Below are 19,500 nucleotides of genomic sequence, written 5' to 3'. Positions count from 1 at the left end.
CCCCCCCCCCCCCAGGTTTTAACACAGGCAATTGAAGATAAATGTCCTATGAGCTTACCTTCTGGGAGCACACCTAGAAAAGAGATGAACCCAGGATTGAATGTTGAATTTGGTAGTCTATACATTGGGAAATTTAAATGGTTATCAACAGGTCCTGCTACGGTAAGTTGTTCCATTATGGTGATATTTTGACAATATTTAAAAATTAAAATTCTAGTTAGGCAAAGCTAGTGGTACTTAGTGTGGAAGCACTGAGTTTTGATTATTGTTGCATCAAATTGCTTTGGCTAAACAATGAAGTGTGCAGTCCATTACCTTGTATGTTTAGATTGCTGTCAGCAGAAAAGCTAACTTGGATTTTCTGTGGCCCCAGTTTTCAGAGGTAAAGGTTCTGTATAAATACTGTACTGGAACAGAAATCATACTGAGAAAGCTTTTCATGAATTCTAATGGAAAATAATGGCCATGTTAATGTCACTTGAAAGAAACACCAATTACATTTCTCAGAAGTAGTACAGATATTAGAATAAAGTAATCCATAGTGATCAGAGTTCAGATATATACTATGTGCTAATCTTGCCTTTTAAACAGAAGATTACTTGTTTTGTAGCCTTAAAGAGCAATAAAACAGTACTATAAAAGCATTAGTGCATAGGCAACATGCTACTCAGAGTGTAGAAATGTAAGTGAAGGTGTACTTCAAATGGAGTACCAGCTGCAGGAGTTTCAAAAGGTCTTTGACCAGGCTCATTCTGTATATTGCAATTGAAAAAGAAATGTTTGAACACGTGTATCTTTTTTTTTTTGCTTACAGTAAGACATTTTGAAATCTTGGATTGTAGTAATACTTTCAGCTTTTCACAAAACCAGCAGTTTTGTGCAACAGTTCTCATGCAATACTGAAACATTTCATGGAAATTTCCTGAATTAATATGCCAAAATAATTGAGGGATGAGTTGAAATATTTTTACAATCAATGCTTTTAGGTGGAAAGTGAAAATTTCCTTGGAAAAATCAACTTTGTTCTTTGTGCTTACTGTGGCAACATAAGAGAAACCTCTTCTCTCAATGTATGTGACAACCTTTTGTCCAAGTGACAATAAACCATTCTTTATTTAGCCAAGTCTTTTTAACATAGCAGCAGCATAAGTGGAAAGTTTAAAAGCCTTTAATTCAAAAGTTAATGTAAATAGTGAGGTAACACCCCAGTTGTTGGACCATTTATATAGTGTCCTTAATTCAAGTAAGATAGCTGACAGTCTTTACCATGGGCTGTGCTTAAGCTGTCATTTTAGATTCTGCAATATGTGTTTAGGAGTGTTGTTTTAGGTGAAATAGGCAATATTAAGTCTCAAACTAGGTGTATTGGACTTGGTAGTGTTAGATTAACAGTTGGGCTCGATGATTTTAAGGGTCTTTTCCAACCTACATGATTCTGTGATGTTATTTTCAGTTTATTTGGCTATAAGTGAAGAAAGATGTGCAGATAATTAAATTCTTACTTTGTTTTAATCAATTTGTAAAAAGTGAACTAATTTTTTTTAAAATCTTATTTCAGTTTACAACCCAGTATATTACGATCCCATTTCAGGGTAAGAGTTTTTTTCTTTAGCCTTCTCTCAACTTTATCTTTGAAGTTACTGCATTAAAATACTCAGTATATATTTATATTATGAATAATTTATAATCTTACTTGCTTTCACAAAGACATTAAATGATTTTTCAAATTTCCGTTTTTCAATAAATATCTGTGTCTATAGTGTAAGTATTAATAACTTAGCAGGTTCTTACACTTTTAAAACTACAAGTTCACTTTAATGGCCTTGCCTCCCGCAATCCTGCATATATGGAGTGTTGAACTATAGTAAATAATGACTCTGCATGTTTTTGAGGTGAAACATTAATCTTTCAGATTAGAGTTTTAGACCCTTAAGTTTATTAAACAAAAATATATGAGTTGACTTAAAGCTAAGAGGAATATAAGTGTAGGTTTGCATTCAGTCCATTTTCTGAAGATGGTATGTGGTTTCTGTATCTTGTAGAAGGTTTGTGAGCAGTTCTGAATTGGGTTAACTAAAAGCAAATAGGAGTTCATGATCTGCAATATTTCTTGCTGTATTTGTTGGTATTAACTGTGGTTATTCTGAGCAAAAATACAACTATTTTCATGAAGAATCCTGCATTTAGATGTTTAGCTTTCAGTATTACAATTTGGTAACTTTGTTTTACATAGTTTGATATAATTGATTTAACTTCTCAACATTTTATGTAATGCCAGGAATAAAATCTACAAGTACAGTTTTAATACACTCTGATCATGCTTAGGTCTTAGCATGTAATTACTGTAATGTGTATGACTTTATGATTATCCGTAGCTGTGAAAGATACAGTCATTTTAAATTCTGTTTTCTACAGTGGCTCTTAATAAGAATATTAAGCTGACAGTGGATACTCTGGATCTGAGAAGGTTTGGCTTGTGGAGAAGTAACGGTGGCTGTTCTTCAGCAATGATCATTTTCCTTTGGTTGTCTGTGGATTATGTAGAAAAGATTGAAACCCAATTAGGAAAGTTAGTTATCAGCAAGCCATGTGAGTAATCTCGTTCCTTAAATGCAATGAAGAGGTCTAATATATGGCATGTCAATAAAGTGATTATTTTACAGTTGTCCTTCTGGAATACTGAGGAAAGCCTATAGTTTTTTAAAGATAAGTTGGTCAGTTTTGCTCTTCTAAAATGCCTCACTGTACTTGTATTTGGAAGAAAAATCTAACATAATGTGATTCAAAACCACTGCTACTTAATAAAAAGACCTTGTAACAGTTCAATTGTAAGCTGTGTGAAGAGGCTTTCTGAAACTAGGCTTATGTATAAAGTATCTCTCCCATTAAAATAAATGGGATGGTTTAAGCGTTGTTACTCTTGAGTAACCCGCCAAAGGCGTGGCAGATAAAGGTTGGTTTGATCTTTGACAAGACTGCATTGTGCCATTGCATTATTATTGGAGAAAATTTCCACTAAAGGCCAAACGGACTATTTAGTCTGTAGGGTATTACGGACTGTCTCTGTTTTTCTAGTGTGAAGCTCTGTAAAACTGAATATAACTTTTGCTCAAATATTCAGTGTGGCACAATCACACAAGGTTTTTACGTTAGCAAAAACATTGCAAAATGACATCTACCAAAATGATGATGTCAGAGTTGCCTGTGTGAAATTTAAGTGTGTCTACTTTGTATAATCACCACCTGTATGAAGACAAATTATAAGTAATGTGAACTTTACATAAGGAGTACGAGTAGTTTGAAGTGAGATACTGATTGAAATTTTATCAATGAGTTACTTAAACTCAGATCAAGTAAATCAAAATTACTGGTAGCTTCTATAGGCACAGCTCCCAGTGTAATGAGTGGAATCAGAGTATGAAGCTGTGAGGCACTTTTTAATCTTAGGTTTATTTACCTTGATTACATTCTTCTTGTAGGAGAAACCTTCAGGAGTTGTTATTAAATTTCTATGCTCAAGTGTTCTATGCTGAAGTGATGGTTTTGCAGATTGTGGAAATGGTTGCTATGATTTTGCTCTGCCTTCTTAGTGTGTTAATATTAGAGGAAAATATATCATGCCAGATCTGACAACCTGAGAGGGGTGAAACTGCTGCAGCTCCATGTCCCCAGGTCCAACCAGTAGCAAGGCTGAAGGTGTAGTCCCAGTAGGTAGAGCGCACACATACACCACATACATACATAGCTGGCCACATGACACAGACACACAGTACTTGTATGAACACAGACAGCACCAACAGCCTTATCCGCTCCCCTCTCTGACTGAGGCGCATACACACACATATCTACGAGGTGGATCCCTCTGTCAGACACTCAGTCTGCCCAGTTGCTGGCCCTGGATCCCAGTCTCCTCAGTTGCAGGCACCCGGATGTACAAGCCGCCGAGGCCAGTGCCAGTTGCTCATGCAGACTGTTGCGCTCACACCAGTGCACAGCTGGCCAGACCTCCCCTGGTCCCAATAGCTGACCCCCCTGTGCTCTCATCCTTAGAGACACCCAGGCAATCTCACAGCCAGAGCTGTGGCTTAGGGACCTGCTCACCCTCCTGACTCCCAGGGCACTTCACCTGTTTGCCTAGTTTGGCTTGATCTTAGCTAGCAGTCACGCTCACTTGCACCCATATGCTCGCTCTAGTTGCTGCACTGAGACCCCATACACACACATCGAACAGAGCGCCTCTCACCCAGGAGAGAGTTAGAAAGGAATTTAATAAGAAGACAGGACAGACTATGCTGATCAATGCACAGGGCATGACCGGACAAGTGTATTGACCAGGAAAATACTTAGATGCAACTGGTCCTTTTTGTGCCCTTAGTCCTCAATTTTCCCACACTTGTTCTTCCCCAGATCACCTAAATGCCTCCCTTTGCTTGCCTTTGGTTCTTCCCTTAAACATCCCATAATAAGTCCTGTGCAATCCCAAAATACCCTTCCTCTGCATCCCATCATGTGTGCCATACACCTCAGCAGCAACCCGCGCTCAGTCCAAAAGGTGCTCTGGCGTTGACTCATCTTGATGGGTTTCAGGTCTGGACCCTGGGGCTGAGGCTCTCCTGGGACAGCCCCGGGAAGGGCCCGGACCGGGTGCCCCTTCCTTCCTGTCCTTAATTTGGGTTCCTGCCTGACACTGTACCCTGTGCTCCTCTGGGCTTGTGGAGGTGGGCCTTTGGTGGGTTCATGGTGCCCATAATGAATGGGCCAAGTATTATTTGGGCTCCCCTTCCTGCCATTGTCTCTCTATGCTCTTTTGTGAGTGCACAGACAAGTTTTTATCACATAACCTAATAGTTGACACTATTGATTCTCTCCTTATTCCAGGCAAATCTAGTGAATTTGTGTTTCTTGAACTGTCCCAACCACTCACAGAATGGGAAGAAGACAGACTGACTGAACTGATTACAGGTGTGAGCAAGAAGAACAGAGCACCAGATCTCGCTGCATTTTTGTCTTTGAAGCAAGCATTACCCTTGTTTAAGGACCTTTCTCCTGAAGAGAGCTCTTTTATGAGTTCCTGTAAGGGTCTGCTAAAGCAATGTATGCTAAAAGAGAATACCTCAGATGCTTATGAGCCTGCAGTTCAGGTTAGTGTGTAGCTGTCACTTGGTTTATCACCACCTGTTGGCATTCACACATTCTAGTAAATTTGAGATTGGCCTTCTTTCTTAATCCATAGCTCAAAAAAAATGTAAGTCATGTTTAATTTCTCTCTCACAATGGGGCAAGATTTGCAGTAAACTAGATCGTGTCCACGGAGGGATAGTGTATAGACCTCATCAGTAAGTGGCATATATTGAAGCTTTAAGTTGACTCGTGGTTGCGTATGCCTAGAACCACAGGGATTTCCTGCCCTTGTGGTGTCTCCAGGGCAGCAAGTTGGGAGTTAATCAAGTACTGAGTGATGGAGCCATTTTTCAGTTGAGCTGGAAGCGAAGGGGTGCAACAGAGGAAGAACTGTGTATCTTGCTTGTTCCAGATACCTCTAGACATACTTGTGGGGGCTCCATATCTTGAAATGCTAAATGATTCTTAAGGCTGCTGGGGAGATGGGGCTGTGCAAGTTAATGTGCTAATACACCTCCCTCCCTCACAAGGAGGTCTCCACCCAGCCCTGTGTCATTGTCACTTCAGAAATTACATGTGTTTGTTCCCATCCGTAAAAAGCACAGAGGCAACAGATCAATCTGGCTATGAAACTGAGAACTTAAAAATTGAGCCAGCCAGTTCAAATCTGTTACAATTTTTAGGCAAATTATTAAGAACTAGATTTTCAAACCTTCCAAGTGTACACAGCTCCTAATAAGACAACCTGATATTTGTCTCTGTCCTTTCAGGTCCTGTTTGTTCTCCAGAATCAATTCTGTGTCAGTTGATTGAATAATGCTTAAACAGTTTTAGAGAGAGGTTATGAACAGATGAAAACCTGTCATCATATTAAAAGGGACATAGCTTTTTTTATTGTCTGAGCAGTGGCATGTTTGCCTAAATACGGATATTTACATTTCTGCTTTCCAGCAAGATTCCTCTTCAGTGATGCAGGGCAGTCCTGTGGGCTTCAGGCTTGGTTTTTGTGTGTTCTGTTTTACATATCAAGCTGTATAATGATTTTTACTATTATTATTGTTTGGATTTTTTCTGGTAGGAATCAAAACCAAAAGTGGCCAGGCCCAGTTATGCCCTTGCAAATACGCAGAATAGTGGTTGCTATTCTATCTCTATGTCCTCTGCACTGAATGAAGAATGGAAAGAAGTAAGAGAAACCGGAGCAGTTAAGAAGTAAGTATATTTCATATAAATGAGAAGGTGAAAATAAAACCAATTGAATAAACAAATTACTGGAATAAAAGCCCTGGCTTAACTACCATTCTCTAGTTCATTTGAAAGTGTTGTGTGAAAGATGCTTTAGAAACCTAAAATATCACCAAATATGAGTGTAGTTATTCTTGTGTCCATCCTAATAGTTAAGAGATAAAATGGATGTGTTACAGGATGACAGAAAATCTCACAGAAATTAGAGAATACCTGAACTGTGACTACGAGCTCATGTCATGGATGCATCAATGGGATGGTAGGGACCTCATGGCCCCTGTGAGTGTCCATAGCACAGTAAAACTATTGCTAACTTTAAGCTGAGCCTTTTTTTAAATCTAAACAATGTTTTCTTTCACTGTTCTGTCACACTCAATCTATTAATAACTAGTTTGTCATACACTTTACTAGTTAGTACAGGAGCTTGGTTAACAAAAGGCATTAGAAAATGAGAACACACAAATGTGTAATGCAGCAAGATACTAGGAGAGCACTGCCATGCCTCAGTTCTGTCTGCACTAGCCTGTTAGTCCTCATACTTCTGGTACAGCAAACATTAGTGAAGTACATTGCTCAAGAACTCTTGCCTTTTGCTGCCACTGTTCTTACTGACAGTACAGCAGTTGGGTTTGTTTCTGTGAGAGCAAAAATGCTCAGTTCGTGGTTCCAGTTGAGTAATATGGTTGTTAACCTAGAGCTTTTAAAGTACATTTTAAATACTAGCATTAGAGGTAACTTGGGCAGTTTCAAACCACTTAGAACAGATATGCTGCATGGTGCGTAAACCCAAGTTTCCTGCTTAGAAATGTGGGAGTCCGTATTGGAGTCTTAATGAATAGAAGATCGCTCTTCATTCATACCATTTGGGAATTATGTCCACTTCAGAAGTATTTCTTCTCATTTTATATAGCCATTTGTCAATTACTTTTATCAAAAATAGAAAACCAAGATGAAGGTAAAACGTAATCTTCTCTTGAAAATTTTTTCTCAAAATTTCAGTGTGCATTGAGGTGCATATTTCTTTTGTAACACTTAACTATTGGAGGAAGAAATGGTAAAGGACTTTTGAGTTAGTCAGCTGTCTTGAGAACTACCACTTTTAACAGTTTTTCTAAAAAATCTACATGTGGAACAGCCATACTAAGAAGAATGTAATGTAAAATGTAGTTTGTCACTTCTACAATGTGATATGTGTTTTCTAGTTTAATTGTTTATCCACCCCCACCTGCAAAAGGAGGACTGGGAGTCACAAGAGAAGACCTAGAATGCTTAGAATATGGAGAGTTTCTCAATGATGTCATCATTGATTTCTATCTTAAGTAAGTAATCACAGCTTTAATTGTACCCTTCTTTCTGGGACCTGATCTGGACTTGAATGTTACTATAAATGTTGGTCACTAAATATGGTAGAACAATTTCAGGAGTAACAGTATGATGGATTTGTAAGTTAGACTTTTTTTTAAAGCTTTTGTGTATTCTCAGCAGCTTAATTTGTTTCAATTTCATTCTCCTTGTCCCTCTAAAGGGCTGTGAGATAATCCAGACAGAATAGGTGGAGGGGAAAAAGCCTCTTGGCGACCTCACAGAACAGAAAGTGCTGAGCAGTTTTAAGCTGTACTAGAGGGTCTGTACTAGTAGTTTATTTACTAAGTTTGTACAAAATCAAGCATCCTCTGCTGTTCTGTGCAAGGGGCACCTGTGTGGGATGGAAGCTGGAGGCACCTTGTGTAGGATGACTGCAATTATGAGAGCTTTGGCCTTCTAGGATGACAGAATAAATAGGCTGATGTTTATAGTAAAATGATCATCAGTAAAATCATACAGAATGAGTACTTGTAGAATATTTGTCTTAACTTTCACATGCATAACCTGTAGAAGTAAAATGGAGAGTTTATTGTACTGACCTGTTCTGTGCTTTTTTTATATGCTGGAGTATAACACCCCATAGGTTTATACTTCGTTAGGTTTTCAAGCCTGTCTCAATTGCTAGGGCTAGAAACATAACTCTAAAAATAAATTCAGAAGCATTAATACTGGAGCACAAATCTGAGAGAAAAGATAACTGCATTTTTAGTAGTTGCTTGGCTGTTACATACTCTGATGTTCACCCATGTGCATATTGAAAATAAAGTAGAGAGAAAAGTTTGGCATGATCAGCAGCTGTGAAGGCAACCAATAGTAAGCATAACCTGAGTATGATAAGTCATTAAAATAACTGTCCTTGTTTTTTATCGGTAGTGGTACTTTCTAGAAAAGGAATTTAATAATTTCCTTCTTTTTTCTTTGGTAGATACCTATTGTTGGAGAAGGCACCAAAACATCTTGCTGACCGTACACACATTTTTAGCAGCTTTTTCTATAGGTGCCTGACCAGGACAGAAAAAAACTCTGAGGGGGATCTCAAAGTTTCGTAAGTTCATTTTAGATGCTGTTATGACCAGAAATAAACTATCTGTTGATGCCACTTGGAAGTTCTGCAGTTCATCTCCTAATTAGCACATAAAATAGTAATCAGTGTTCTCCAAAGGATTAGTGGTGAAATGTTGTAACTCCCAATTTAAGCACAGTGGTGTATTTCATTAAAATCTACATGTGATTCATACTGAATATGAATGAAAATGTTATCACCTTTCTCCAACTTTATCTGAATCTTTACTTCAGACAATTATTTATGTATTTTGATCTTTTTATTATAAACTCAGAGTTTTGCAAGGTATGCCTAATTTTAAGAAATTGCACTTCTAAAAATATTTTTAGATTTACCACATATTTCATTTTACATATTGGTAATAAATTATTGTCCAAATCTTAGTAAGAAAATTTTCTTACACACCAAGTTTACACTTTTTTTTTTAACACTTGAACACAGTGAAATTGTAGAGTTTCACAAAAAGGTATCATTAACAGCTCAGGAACCCTGTATCACTTTGTTTCTGGCTGAGACTGTATAAAGAGTAGGACCATCCCTTGCACACTTTCTGTTCCTTCTCAAAACTGATGTTTGAGAGTTGGAGCTTTCCCTGCTGCTTCATTTGCAGTGATGATCTGCCAGCAACTTTCATTCTGTTTTCATCATTCAGCTTACCACAGTTTGGTTTTTTCTATTTCTCTGAAGTGATTTTTCTTGTTATCCATGAAGTCTCCAGGTTTTTAATTCTACTGGCAAATGAGGCCACCTGCACAAAGAGGTGTGCCATCTTGTTTGTGTTACAGTCACTGCTGGGTGAAAGCTATGTTAAATGGAAAAAAAAAAGCAACTTCTGTAATATTCTCAGAGATATCTCAAATTCAAGGACCTGTGCTTGAGAGAATGTTTTCCATCATTTTACTGTCTTCTGACCCTGAATGTTCTGAGGTGGAGACAAAATTACCATGTTTAGAATGCTGTTGTGCCTTGATCAGGTTCCTTTTAAAAGGCTGGACTGTCCATAACCTTGTTGAGGAACTGGAGTGGCATACCATATTTCAAGGACATATTATTCCGGATTAGGAGATAGCTTTGGAAATTCAAGTTTTGTGTTTGGGCTTAGATACTTACCAGGTGATTACAGGTGGTTTGGATTTTGTTCATTTGTTTCTGTGGGGTTTTTTTGGATAAATGAATAGTGGAAAATTGGACTCTGTACTGTTGTAAATGAAATTAATCTCAACTGATGTAGCTACTTAACTTAAAGATCCTTTGCTTCCCTTTCTTCACACTGCTTAGGCAGCAGATTGAGAAAGCTCCTTCTATAGGTGCTGTCCCAGGTTGCAAACATGCCTTCCCCTTTAAAGTTCCCAGTGCTTCTAGAGTCATGTAGCAGAGGAAGTTTGCAGTGAGTCTTCACTAAATGCTGGCCCATGCAAAGTCCCACAGCAGCCTATTTTTCTATTCCTCACTCCTTTTCTCCCATTCCTCCTACCCTGAAGTTACATTTCTTAATCACTGATCAGGGTGAAATCAGAATAGTAATAGGGATGTCTCCCTAGTAGAGTAATTTCGCTATCAGATCATATTGGAGCAAAGTTCTATGAAGCGTTGGTTTCTATTCCAACTTGTGCCAACTAAGGAAGTTGAAAATGTAAATTTAGATTTCTTCTCAAATTTTCCTTGCTCTCCTAGTGTCCTGTCCTCATGCTTTATGTCTGTAGGACTGGAAATGAAATGTGCTCCAGCACTTAAAGCTCAGGACTGGAGCGAATCTGTTTCAGTTCTGGCTTTGCCACAGGTGTGTTGCATGAGCCTATGCAAGGTGTTTAGCTTTTTCCTTCATAAGTTAAAGTTGTTTAGACAGGCTTTCAGAAGTGACATGTAATTCATGGATGTTTGTAAATTGCTATAGACCTGTTTTTAAGCTGGCTGGTGTTTAGATGAGATTTTTGCATTTAGTGTAGTAAATAATAATTACTGGATAAATAACTGCAAGAAATCTTTTCAAATCAATGGATTATTTTTTCCAGGAGAGTTTAAGATGGTTTGGAAATGGCTTGGTAATCACTTGGGCTTAATGGTGTGCTGTTTAGTTTTTTTCCATTGGGGAAATTTCAAGAGTAAATGAAAAAGCATTGAGGGATTGGGAAGATGTAGGAGTACTAATCCCTATACTTTGCTTTCGCTAAAAAGAACAAATCTGAACAACAGTTGTCATTTGGTTTCTGCAGAGCAGCACAGAGAAGACACAGAAGAGTAAGAACATGGACTCGTCACATAAACATCTTCAGTAAAGATTATATCTTTGTGCCTGTGAATGAGGAGTAAGTCTGTGTTTTAGACACCTTTTCTGATGTTTAAAGATTTAAATATTTGAATGTTGTGGGGATAAAAAAATTTATGGCTGTAAGGTTGGATCATTGGAAATGAATACATTAGAGTCTGAAGAAGTAAGAGGTGTGGAATAAGTAATTTTGAAGTCTCTTCAAAAGTTAACTATTTAGTTGTCTTCAATAAACTTTGCATCTTTGGTTTTTGTTTTACTGAAAATTTATTTTACATATTTTTCAGAATAATTTGTGTGTCATTATGTTGATTTCTGTGCATTTAAGTAATATTTCTATAAAGAAATCACCGCAACTCATAGTGTTAATGGATCAGGAGTAGTACTTCCATGGTCCGTGCCTTGGCCTGGTTGAATAACTGACCTGCACATGGAAACTCCAGTAAAACTGAAAAAACAGTCATTGAGACTTACGTATGTAAAACAGCCGCAGAAAGAGATGAGGCTAGAGGCATGCCATACCTTCTGCTATATTCAAAACTGGGATGACCATCACAGATTATTTTATTACTTTTTTTTTATAGTGTGGGATGGGTGGTGAGACACTGATAAATTGCTGTGGTGGGTTTGCTGGTTTTTGTGTTTTGTTTTTTTTTAAAGAAATTGATACTTGTTTTTGCTGTTATGCATGCCACAATGCAAAGTAAAAAACGAGTGAGAGGATTGGTATGAGATGCCATGAAGGAACCTGGCAGCAATGGTTATGTGTCACAGAATAGTTGTCCGTGAGCTCTCGATGTTATAAAAACTTTTCATATCCTTTTCAGAACTAACTGTTACACAGTTTTGATGTTTTTTTCCCCCCTCTCCCCACTGCTGGGCAGGTCTCATTGGTACATTGCAGTTATCTGTTTTCCTTGGTTAGAAGAAGCTGTGTATGAGGAGTGTCGCCATCAGAATTCATTGTATCATCAGCCTCAACAGTCTCCACTTCAGCCAGGGAGTGAGAACAGTAGAACTGGTTCAGTGTTGGCCTTTTCTGTTAACTGCAAGGATGAAGAAGAAATGGATGCTAACAGAAGTTTATTCTCAAAAGGTAGGTAGTCTAGAAGAAAATTATGTCGAGCCATATACAGTTCTAATAGTGTCTTAATCCTTGAAGGAGGGATATGATGTCTTTAAAAAGTATTTTTCATGTCAAAATTGATGTAATATGTTTTTATATTACCACGCGTAGCAAGGACTGCACTGCGTTCTTGTTGTCTGCAACTCTGGAAAATACTGGAAAGGACATGTAAAATCAGTGGCCCAGATCCCATAATGAGTAGAAAGTTCTTGGAATTCAGTAAGAATTTTATCAGGAAGGAAAGCCCTCAGTAACTCTGCTGTTTGAACATTCAGAAGGGAAGCGAAACTAGTTTATACTTCACTATCATATTTTGAATACTAATAATCATGAATTTGAAAATGAAAATATTTTGGTTAAGAAATATTTTCTTAAGAGTTTTTAATTTGTTCTTTTGTATTAGGTGGCAATGAAATTGCTGCTTCAGTCCTGGATTCAGGTATTTCTAAAGTAAGTGCCTTTTTGTACTGACAGAGGAAACATGTATTACTGTATTTCTGAAGGCTCCAAGACTTGACCAAGTGATTTTTACACCATCTTTTTTGCAGCAGCTGTCAATGCTTGCATGGCCTGCAGCTAGTGCAAGGCACGTTGAATTAGCCTAAAGTCCTACTTTGCCTACCTATGTTGTCTATGCTATGCTTTCACATGTTTTTAAAAATGATATTTCAGTTTTTCCCTTTCTGAAATGAGAGCCTCTCTGGCTTTACCTTTAAATTTGTGAAGACATTAGAGTTTATATTGTTGTAGGTTTTTTAAGGTTATTTTTATTTTCTTTTCTCCCAGATATCCCTAAGTAATTCCAAAAGGCAGATTTGTAAAAGGTATGTTTCTGGTTTCATACTAATATTGCACTATTAAATTATATCAAGAAATTCTGCAGTAATTCAGTTATTTGTCATAAAGCCACAGCTGTAGGGACTTGTCCATTTTTTCCTACATTTGTTTGTATATTGATACTCTTGTTATGCTATATTAAAACAAAATACTTGCTTCAGTAGTGTTGTTAATGAAAGACTACAATGATTTGTTTGTTTTTGTTGTGTACAGGCCTTGTATACTCATCTTAGATTCTTTGAAAGCTGGTTCGGTGCAGAAAACAGTTCAGGTTTTGAGAGAGTAAGTAACTGCAGTTTCTATTTATTGGCAAGAGATGCTGTTGGTCATATTTCTATGTTAAAAATATTTTCCTCTGTAAAGGTGTACATTTCTAATGCTAAAGGAAAATCCATAGAGTCACAATAAAGAAAATTGTAATAGCAATACAGAGGCTTGTGTGAAAAGCCTGTCTTTGTTCTGCAGCCCAGATATAATGCAAAAATTGTGAAGTGGACAGTCTTTTTGAAATAGAAGAAAAAAAAATTCAAAGCAGAGGAGGTTTGGGAGGGTTTTTTTTATCCCCTCCAGTTCAGTAATGGAGGGTGTTTTTAAGGGTAGAAAAGCAGATTCTTTAAAATGAATACTTTGAAGTGTAGATGATTAATTTTCCAAAGGGCTGATCTTTGTTTTTTTTGGTGGAGCTTAAAGAATTAGTGTTAAATCCACTCCTGTCTATGTGCAAAAAAGTACAAGCAAGACTGAAGCTGTCTAAAAGCTCACTGTGTCAGTATAGTTATATTGGAATGGTTTTATTTGTTTTGAAAAATGAGCGTAAAAATATATTCCGTCTTTTATGTGATAAGTTTGTAAGTATTGGAAGAACATCTTCAAACTTTCAGTAAGTCTACACTCTACTAATGACTTTAACATCTGTCAACAACTTTTTTAAAAGTTGCTAATATTAAATATTTGAAACTAAACAGAATTGTTTTTTTGTTCTCTGTTGTATTCACTTAACTGAAAGGAACAAAAATCTGTAAACCAAATAGTACATTTTTCTTCTAAAAGTAAATTTTTCACAATACAATGTAAGGGTTAGACAAGAATCTGAAATTTTTGTGAAATCATCTTTTCCCTAGATACAGAGGCCTCCCCACCATGTGTGTCTTGGGAGGAAGGATGAAATAGCAATTGTTTTTTTGTTGGGTTTGGGGTTTTTTTCTGTGTGTTTGTTTGTTTTAATCTCTGTGGGATGTATTAACTTAGTGCTCTATGTTTTAAGCTACTCCTGGAGTTGAAATTCCAGAGAGGGTGGTTTCCTGGAGAGATGTCATGAAAAGTCAGAAAATGAACTGATTTATGGAGTTGTGAGATGAGGGGCTAAACAGCTGGGGTTGTTTAGTCTGGAGAAAAGGAGGCTGAGGGGAGACCTTATCACCCTCTACAACTACCTGAAAGGAGGTTGTAGTGAGGTGGGGGTTGGTCTCTTCTCCCCGTTAACTAGCGATAGGACAGGAGGAAATGGCCTCAAGTTGTGCCAGGGGAGGTTCAGGTTGGATATTAGGAAGAACTTCTTCACTGTTAGAGTCGTTAGGCATTGGAACGGGCTCCCCAGGGAGGTGGTGGAGTCACCATCCCTGGAGGTGTTCAAAAAAACGTTTAGATGTGGCGCTTCGAGTCATGGTTTAGTGGACATGGTGGCATTGGGCATACGGTTGGACTTGATGATCTTTGAAGTTTCTTCCAACCATAATGATTCTACGATTCTAAGTTTGGGAAGCAGACCTCTTACTCCTTCAGTTTGCAGTTACACCTTGAAAACAGAAGTTTAAGGAAACTGATGAAGGTGTTCCATGATGTCTTCTTTCCTTGAGTTGATTTTTGTTGTGTTTTGGGCTGTGGTCAGACTCAAACAAATTAAAGTCTACAGTCATAGGTTCTTGCAGTTTCTAGGGAATGTGCTCCCCTGAACTGTCTTCATTTTTTAATGGTTTCATGTTTACCGCCTTTTCACAGTTGCAGTTTTCCCTAAAAGCTGTTTTGGGTGTTTTATATATATTTTTATTCTCAGAATTGCAAGAACTTGGGGCTTCTAGAAATCAAACACAAGGTCTGACTTAATGTGTATATTTTTTATTCTCTAAAGTCAGACCTTACATTTGATTTTCACAACCCCTGAGCCTTTACAACTCTGACTAAAATCAGCAGAAAAGTATAGGTAACTGTTGCCTTTGAAAATGAGTCCCTTATACTTTCCATCTCATCCTCAAAATCAGTGGCTAGCCTAGAACGTGGGGTCAGTGAGTTGCTTCTGAAGCACAGGAACAATAGAAAAGCCTGATAACAAGTAAGTCCTAATCATTAAAGAGGTGGTCCGTTAAGGTTTTTAACAAGTCTTTACATGCCTTGTACACTAGTAGATTGCACGGGTTATACTGGTGCAATTGTAACTGAAGCTGTGTGTAAGGTGAATTCTAAAGGTTTTTTTAATGGTTTGCTTGGGTTAAAAAAACCACTGCTGGTCTCTTAGGAGAACCCAGGAAAAATCTGTGTGATAGCCGCGAAACATTACTTGAGTTCTTCCTTTAAGGTTTAAAAATATAGTAGTATGCTAATAGCTTGAAGAAACTCAGCACAAACTGATTTTTAAATAACATCATGCCTCTTTCTGTTTTGTATGTTGCATATCATGTGGTAGAGATGCCTCTGAGTGTGATAGAATATTGGATAGTGGAAATTGTGATGTTCCTTGTATGAATTTCTTTGACAGATTCTATGAAAGAAATCGATTAAAGCTGTTTTAACTTTTTGGCCTGCTCCAGAACAATACAGAGTAGTATCCCAAATTGCATTGAGCTTAGGAGTTATTTCTCAAGTATTTAATCTATCTGCTTTCTTTCGTAGGTACCTTGAAGTGGAATGGGAAACTAAACGAAAAACACATAGAGAATTCAATAAATCAACAATGATTGATCTGTGTCCCAGAGTGCCTAAACAAGATAACAGCAGTGATTGTGGGGTCTATTTGCTGCAATATGTGGAAAGCTTCTTCCAGGTACAAATGGAAACTATCTTCCCCTTTCCCCAAAACTACCTTAAACCCAAAAAACCTATTTCTGAGGGAAATAGCCAGACACAAAAGCCTGTGATGCTCAGCCTCAAAAGTGTCAAAGCCATTTGAGGAAGAAGAGATAAAACCCGATCTTCAAGTAGTAGCAGGGGTCTTTGTATCTGGAGCACAGTTTCTCATCTGTGTTTGTTGGCAAACATTTATGACCTTGTAGTTTAATGTTGCTTTTACATTGACACATTCAGTATCCCTAACTATTTGGCTGTATTTGGAGTCTATTTAGTTTACACATTTCTGGCCTACAGATGTTACAAAGGCATCTTTTCTGTGCATCTCTTCTTGTAGCCTCTAAAACTTTGGTCAGCTTGTGCGTTGGCCTTCGAGTGGCTCTGCAGGCAGCAACTTCTGCAGAGAGAGGGAGGAGGCAATCCTTGAAAGAGAATGCACAGGGCTACGGGCCTCTCTTTCCTGATCAGCACATGCCTTTAAACGTCTGCAGATGCTAGGCTTCAGATGCTGTCTTTTAGGGTGTCCCGAACTCTTCTTCCCCTTGATCAGTGCGCTGCTGTTTCGTTGTGTTCTTTGAATGGCTCTGCTTGTTTGATGCTTACACGTGTGGTCCATGTTCTCTCTGAGAGTTCTGTGCATAGAAAGCCTTTGCATGGGCCCTTGGGCAGTGGACAGATTTTTCTTCTGTAGTAGAACAGACTGCCATTCCAAAATGCCTGTACGCTAACGCACACAGCGTGGTGAATAAATGTGAGGAATTGGAGCTCTGTTTGCAGTTGCAGGGCTATGATCTTGTTGAGATCATGGGGATGTGGTGGGATAGCTGGCATGACTGGAGTGCTGTGATGGGTGGATACAGGCTCTTTAGGAAGGACAGGCTGGGAAGATGAGGAGGTAGAGTTGCGCTTCCTGTGAGAGAGCAGCTGGAACGCATGGAGCTCTGCCTAGGGTTGGATGAGGAACCAACTGAGAGGTTATGGGTAGTGGTTAAAGAGCAGACCAATATGGGTGACATAGTAGTGGGCATCTACAGTAGGCCACCTGATCAGGCAGAATAAGTGGATGAGGCCTTTTGCAGACAGCTAGAAGCAGCCTCATGTTCACAGACCCTAGTCCCTGCGGGGGACTTTAACCACCCTGACATGTGCTGGAGGGACAACAGAGAAGGACAGAAGCAATCCAGGAGGTTCCTGGAGAGCATCGATGACAGCTTCCTGACCCAAGTGATAGAGGAACCAATGAGGAGAGGTGCTCTACTGGACCACGTGCTCACAAGCAAGGAAGGTCTGGTTGGGGATGTAAAGGTCAGAGGCAGCCTTGGCTGCAGTGACCAGAGGATGGTGGAGTTCAGGATCATGAGAGGAAGGAGCAGGGCAAAAAGCAAGATCGTGAGCTTGGACTTTGACCTCTTCAGGGATCTGCTTGGAAGGGTTCCATGGGATAAGACCCTGGAGGGAACAGGAGTCCAAGACGACTAGTTGATATTCAAGGAACGCCACCTCCAAGCTAAAGAACAGTTCATCTAAACAAGCAGGAAGCCCTAGACACTGGTAAAAAGACTGGAGCAAGGAAGACATGCCCGTGCTGGAAGTGGATCAGGCTATGGAATACTTAAACTGGACATTCATAAACCTGTGGGCCCTAGTGGGATGCTCCCATGAGTGTTGAGGGAGCTGGCTGATATCATCGTGAAGACCACTCTTGATAATCCTTGAACGGTCGTGACAATTGAGAGAGGACTGGAGGACAGCAAATGTGACTTCTGTATTCTAAAAATGGAGGAAGGAGGACCTGTGGAGCGACAGGCTAGTCAGCCTCACCTCGATCCCTGGGAATGTGGTGGAACAACTAACCCTGGAAACCATTTCCAGACATGTGAAGGACAGGAAGGGGATTGAGAGGAGTTAGCATGGATTCACAGAGGTGGCGGGAAGTCATGCTTGGTCAACCTGATAACCTTCTATGATGGAATGACTGGCTTGGTAGATGAGGGGAGAGTGGTGAATGCTGTCTACCTGGACTTCAGCGAGGCCTTTGACACTGTCTCCCATAAGATCCTCATAGAGAAGCTGATGGAGTATGGGCTGGATGAGCACACAGTGAGTTGGATTGAAAGCTGGCTGACTGGATGAGTCCCGAGCATGGTGATCAGTGTCAGGGAGTCTAGTTGGAGGGCAGTAACTAGCAGTGTACCCCAGGAGTCAATACTGAGTCCAGACCTGCTTAACATCTTCAATACTGATCTAGGTGTTGGGGCGGAGTGCACCCTCAGCAAGTTCACAGATGACACAGAACTAGGAGGAATGTTTGATACGCCAGAGGGTCATACTGCCTTCCAGAGAGATCTCAAGACACTGGAGAATGGTCTGACAGAAACTTTGTGAAGTTCAACAAGAAGTGTAGAGTCCTGCACCCAGGGAGTAACGACCTCGGGCACCAATATATGCTGGGGGTCACCCAGCTGAAAAGAAAGAACCTTTGCTGAAAAGGACCTAAGGGTCCTTGTGGACACCAGGTTGAACATGTGCCAGCAGTGTGTCCTTGCACCGAAGGCAGCTAGCAGTATCCTGGTCTATGTTAGGAGAAATGTTGCCAGCAGTTTGAGAGAGGTGATCCTTCCCATCTCCTCGGTGCTGTGTCCGGTTCTGGTCTCCCCAGTACAAGAGAGAGATGGTGCTCTTGGAGCAAGTCCCACAAAGATGATTAAGGTACTGGAGCATCTCTCCTATGAGGAAAGGTTGAGAGAGCTTGCAGTCTGAGAGAAGGCTCAGGGGGGATCCTATTGGTGGGTACAAATACCTGAACGGAAGGTGCAAAATGGACAGAGCCCTCACTCACCAGTGGTGCCCAGTGACAGGATAAGAGACAATGGATGCAAACTGAAACACAGGAGGTTCCCTCTGAACATAAGGAAATGTTGTTGGTTTTTTTTGTGGTTTGGTTTGGTTTTTGTTTGTTGTTGGTGGTGGTTGTTGTTTTTTTTACTGACCAAGTGCTGGTACGGTTTGCCCAGAGAGGTTGTGGAGTGTCCCTCTCGGAGATCTTCAAAAACTGTCTGGATGTGGTCCTGGCAGCTGGCTCTGGGTGGCCCTGCTTGAGCAGGGAGGTTGGACCAGATGGCCTCCAGAAGTTCCTTTGATCCTCAACCATTCTGTGATTCTGTGATAGATGGGTTGAGCTCTTGTATAGGTGGGGAAAGAAATTCTTTACCAATGCTTTTGAACTGCCTTTTCTCTAACAGTGGGGTCATGTTCTGCTTGCAGAAGCAAGGCCAGGACAAGGTGGTTGTAATTTATCCTAAACATGCCAGGGTTTATAGACCCCAAATCATGATGTGTTTTTAGCTTTGCTTTTTCAATTTATCATATACAACTTTAGTCAAAGGAAGGAGAAAGTGAAACATAAGCATGGCAAAA

At 39.4% G+C, this 19,500-nt stretch overlaps 1 protein-coding gene across 1 annotated transcript in view; it reads left to right on the top strand.

Annotated features, from left to right (window-relative positions):
• LOC104165809 (sentrin-specific protease 7-like) overlaps nt 1-19,500 on the top strand; it is a 28,008-nt gene that overhangs the window by 7,722 nt on the left and 786 nt on the right. Inside the window, exons 6-18 of the mRNA XM_009705557.1 lie at nt 16-162; nt 1,559-1,592; nt 2,416-2,589; nt 4,879-5,141; nt 6,200-6,333; nt 7,569-7,685; nt 8,657-8,776; nt 11,008-11,100; nt 11,945-12,156; nt 12,590-12,636; nt 12,973-13,010; nt 13,237-13,305; nt 15,910-16,060. Of these exons, the coding sequence (XP_009703859.1) occupies nt 16-162; nt 1,559-1,592; nt 2,416-2,589; nt 4,879-5,141; nt 6,200-6,333; nt 7,569-7,685; nt 8,657-8,776; nt 11,008-11,100; nt 11,945-12,156; nt 12,590-12,636; nt 12,973-13,010; nt 13,237-13,305; nt 15,910-16,060 (1,599 nt within the window). The remainder of the gene's footprint in view (nt 1-15; nt 163-1,558; nt 1,593-2,415; nt 2,590-4,878; nt 5,142-6,199; nt 6,334-7,568; nt 7,686-8,656; nt 8,777-11,007; nt 11,101-11,944; nt 12,157-12,589; nt 12,637-12,972; nt 13,011-13,236; nt 13,306-15,909; nt 16,061-19,500) is intronic.

This window comes from Cariama cristata, unplaced genomic scaffold (assembly GCF_000690535.1).
Source record: "Cariama cristata isolate BGI_N322 unplaced genomic scaffold, ASM69053v1 scaffold3668, whole genome shotgun sequence".
Lineage (NCBI taxonomy): Eukaryota > Metazoa > Chordata > Aves > Cariamiformes > Cariamidae > Cariama > Cariama cristata.
This window is presented reverse-complemented; position numbering and strand designations above follow the sequence as displayed.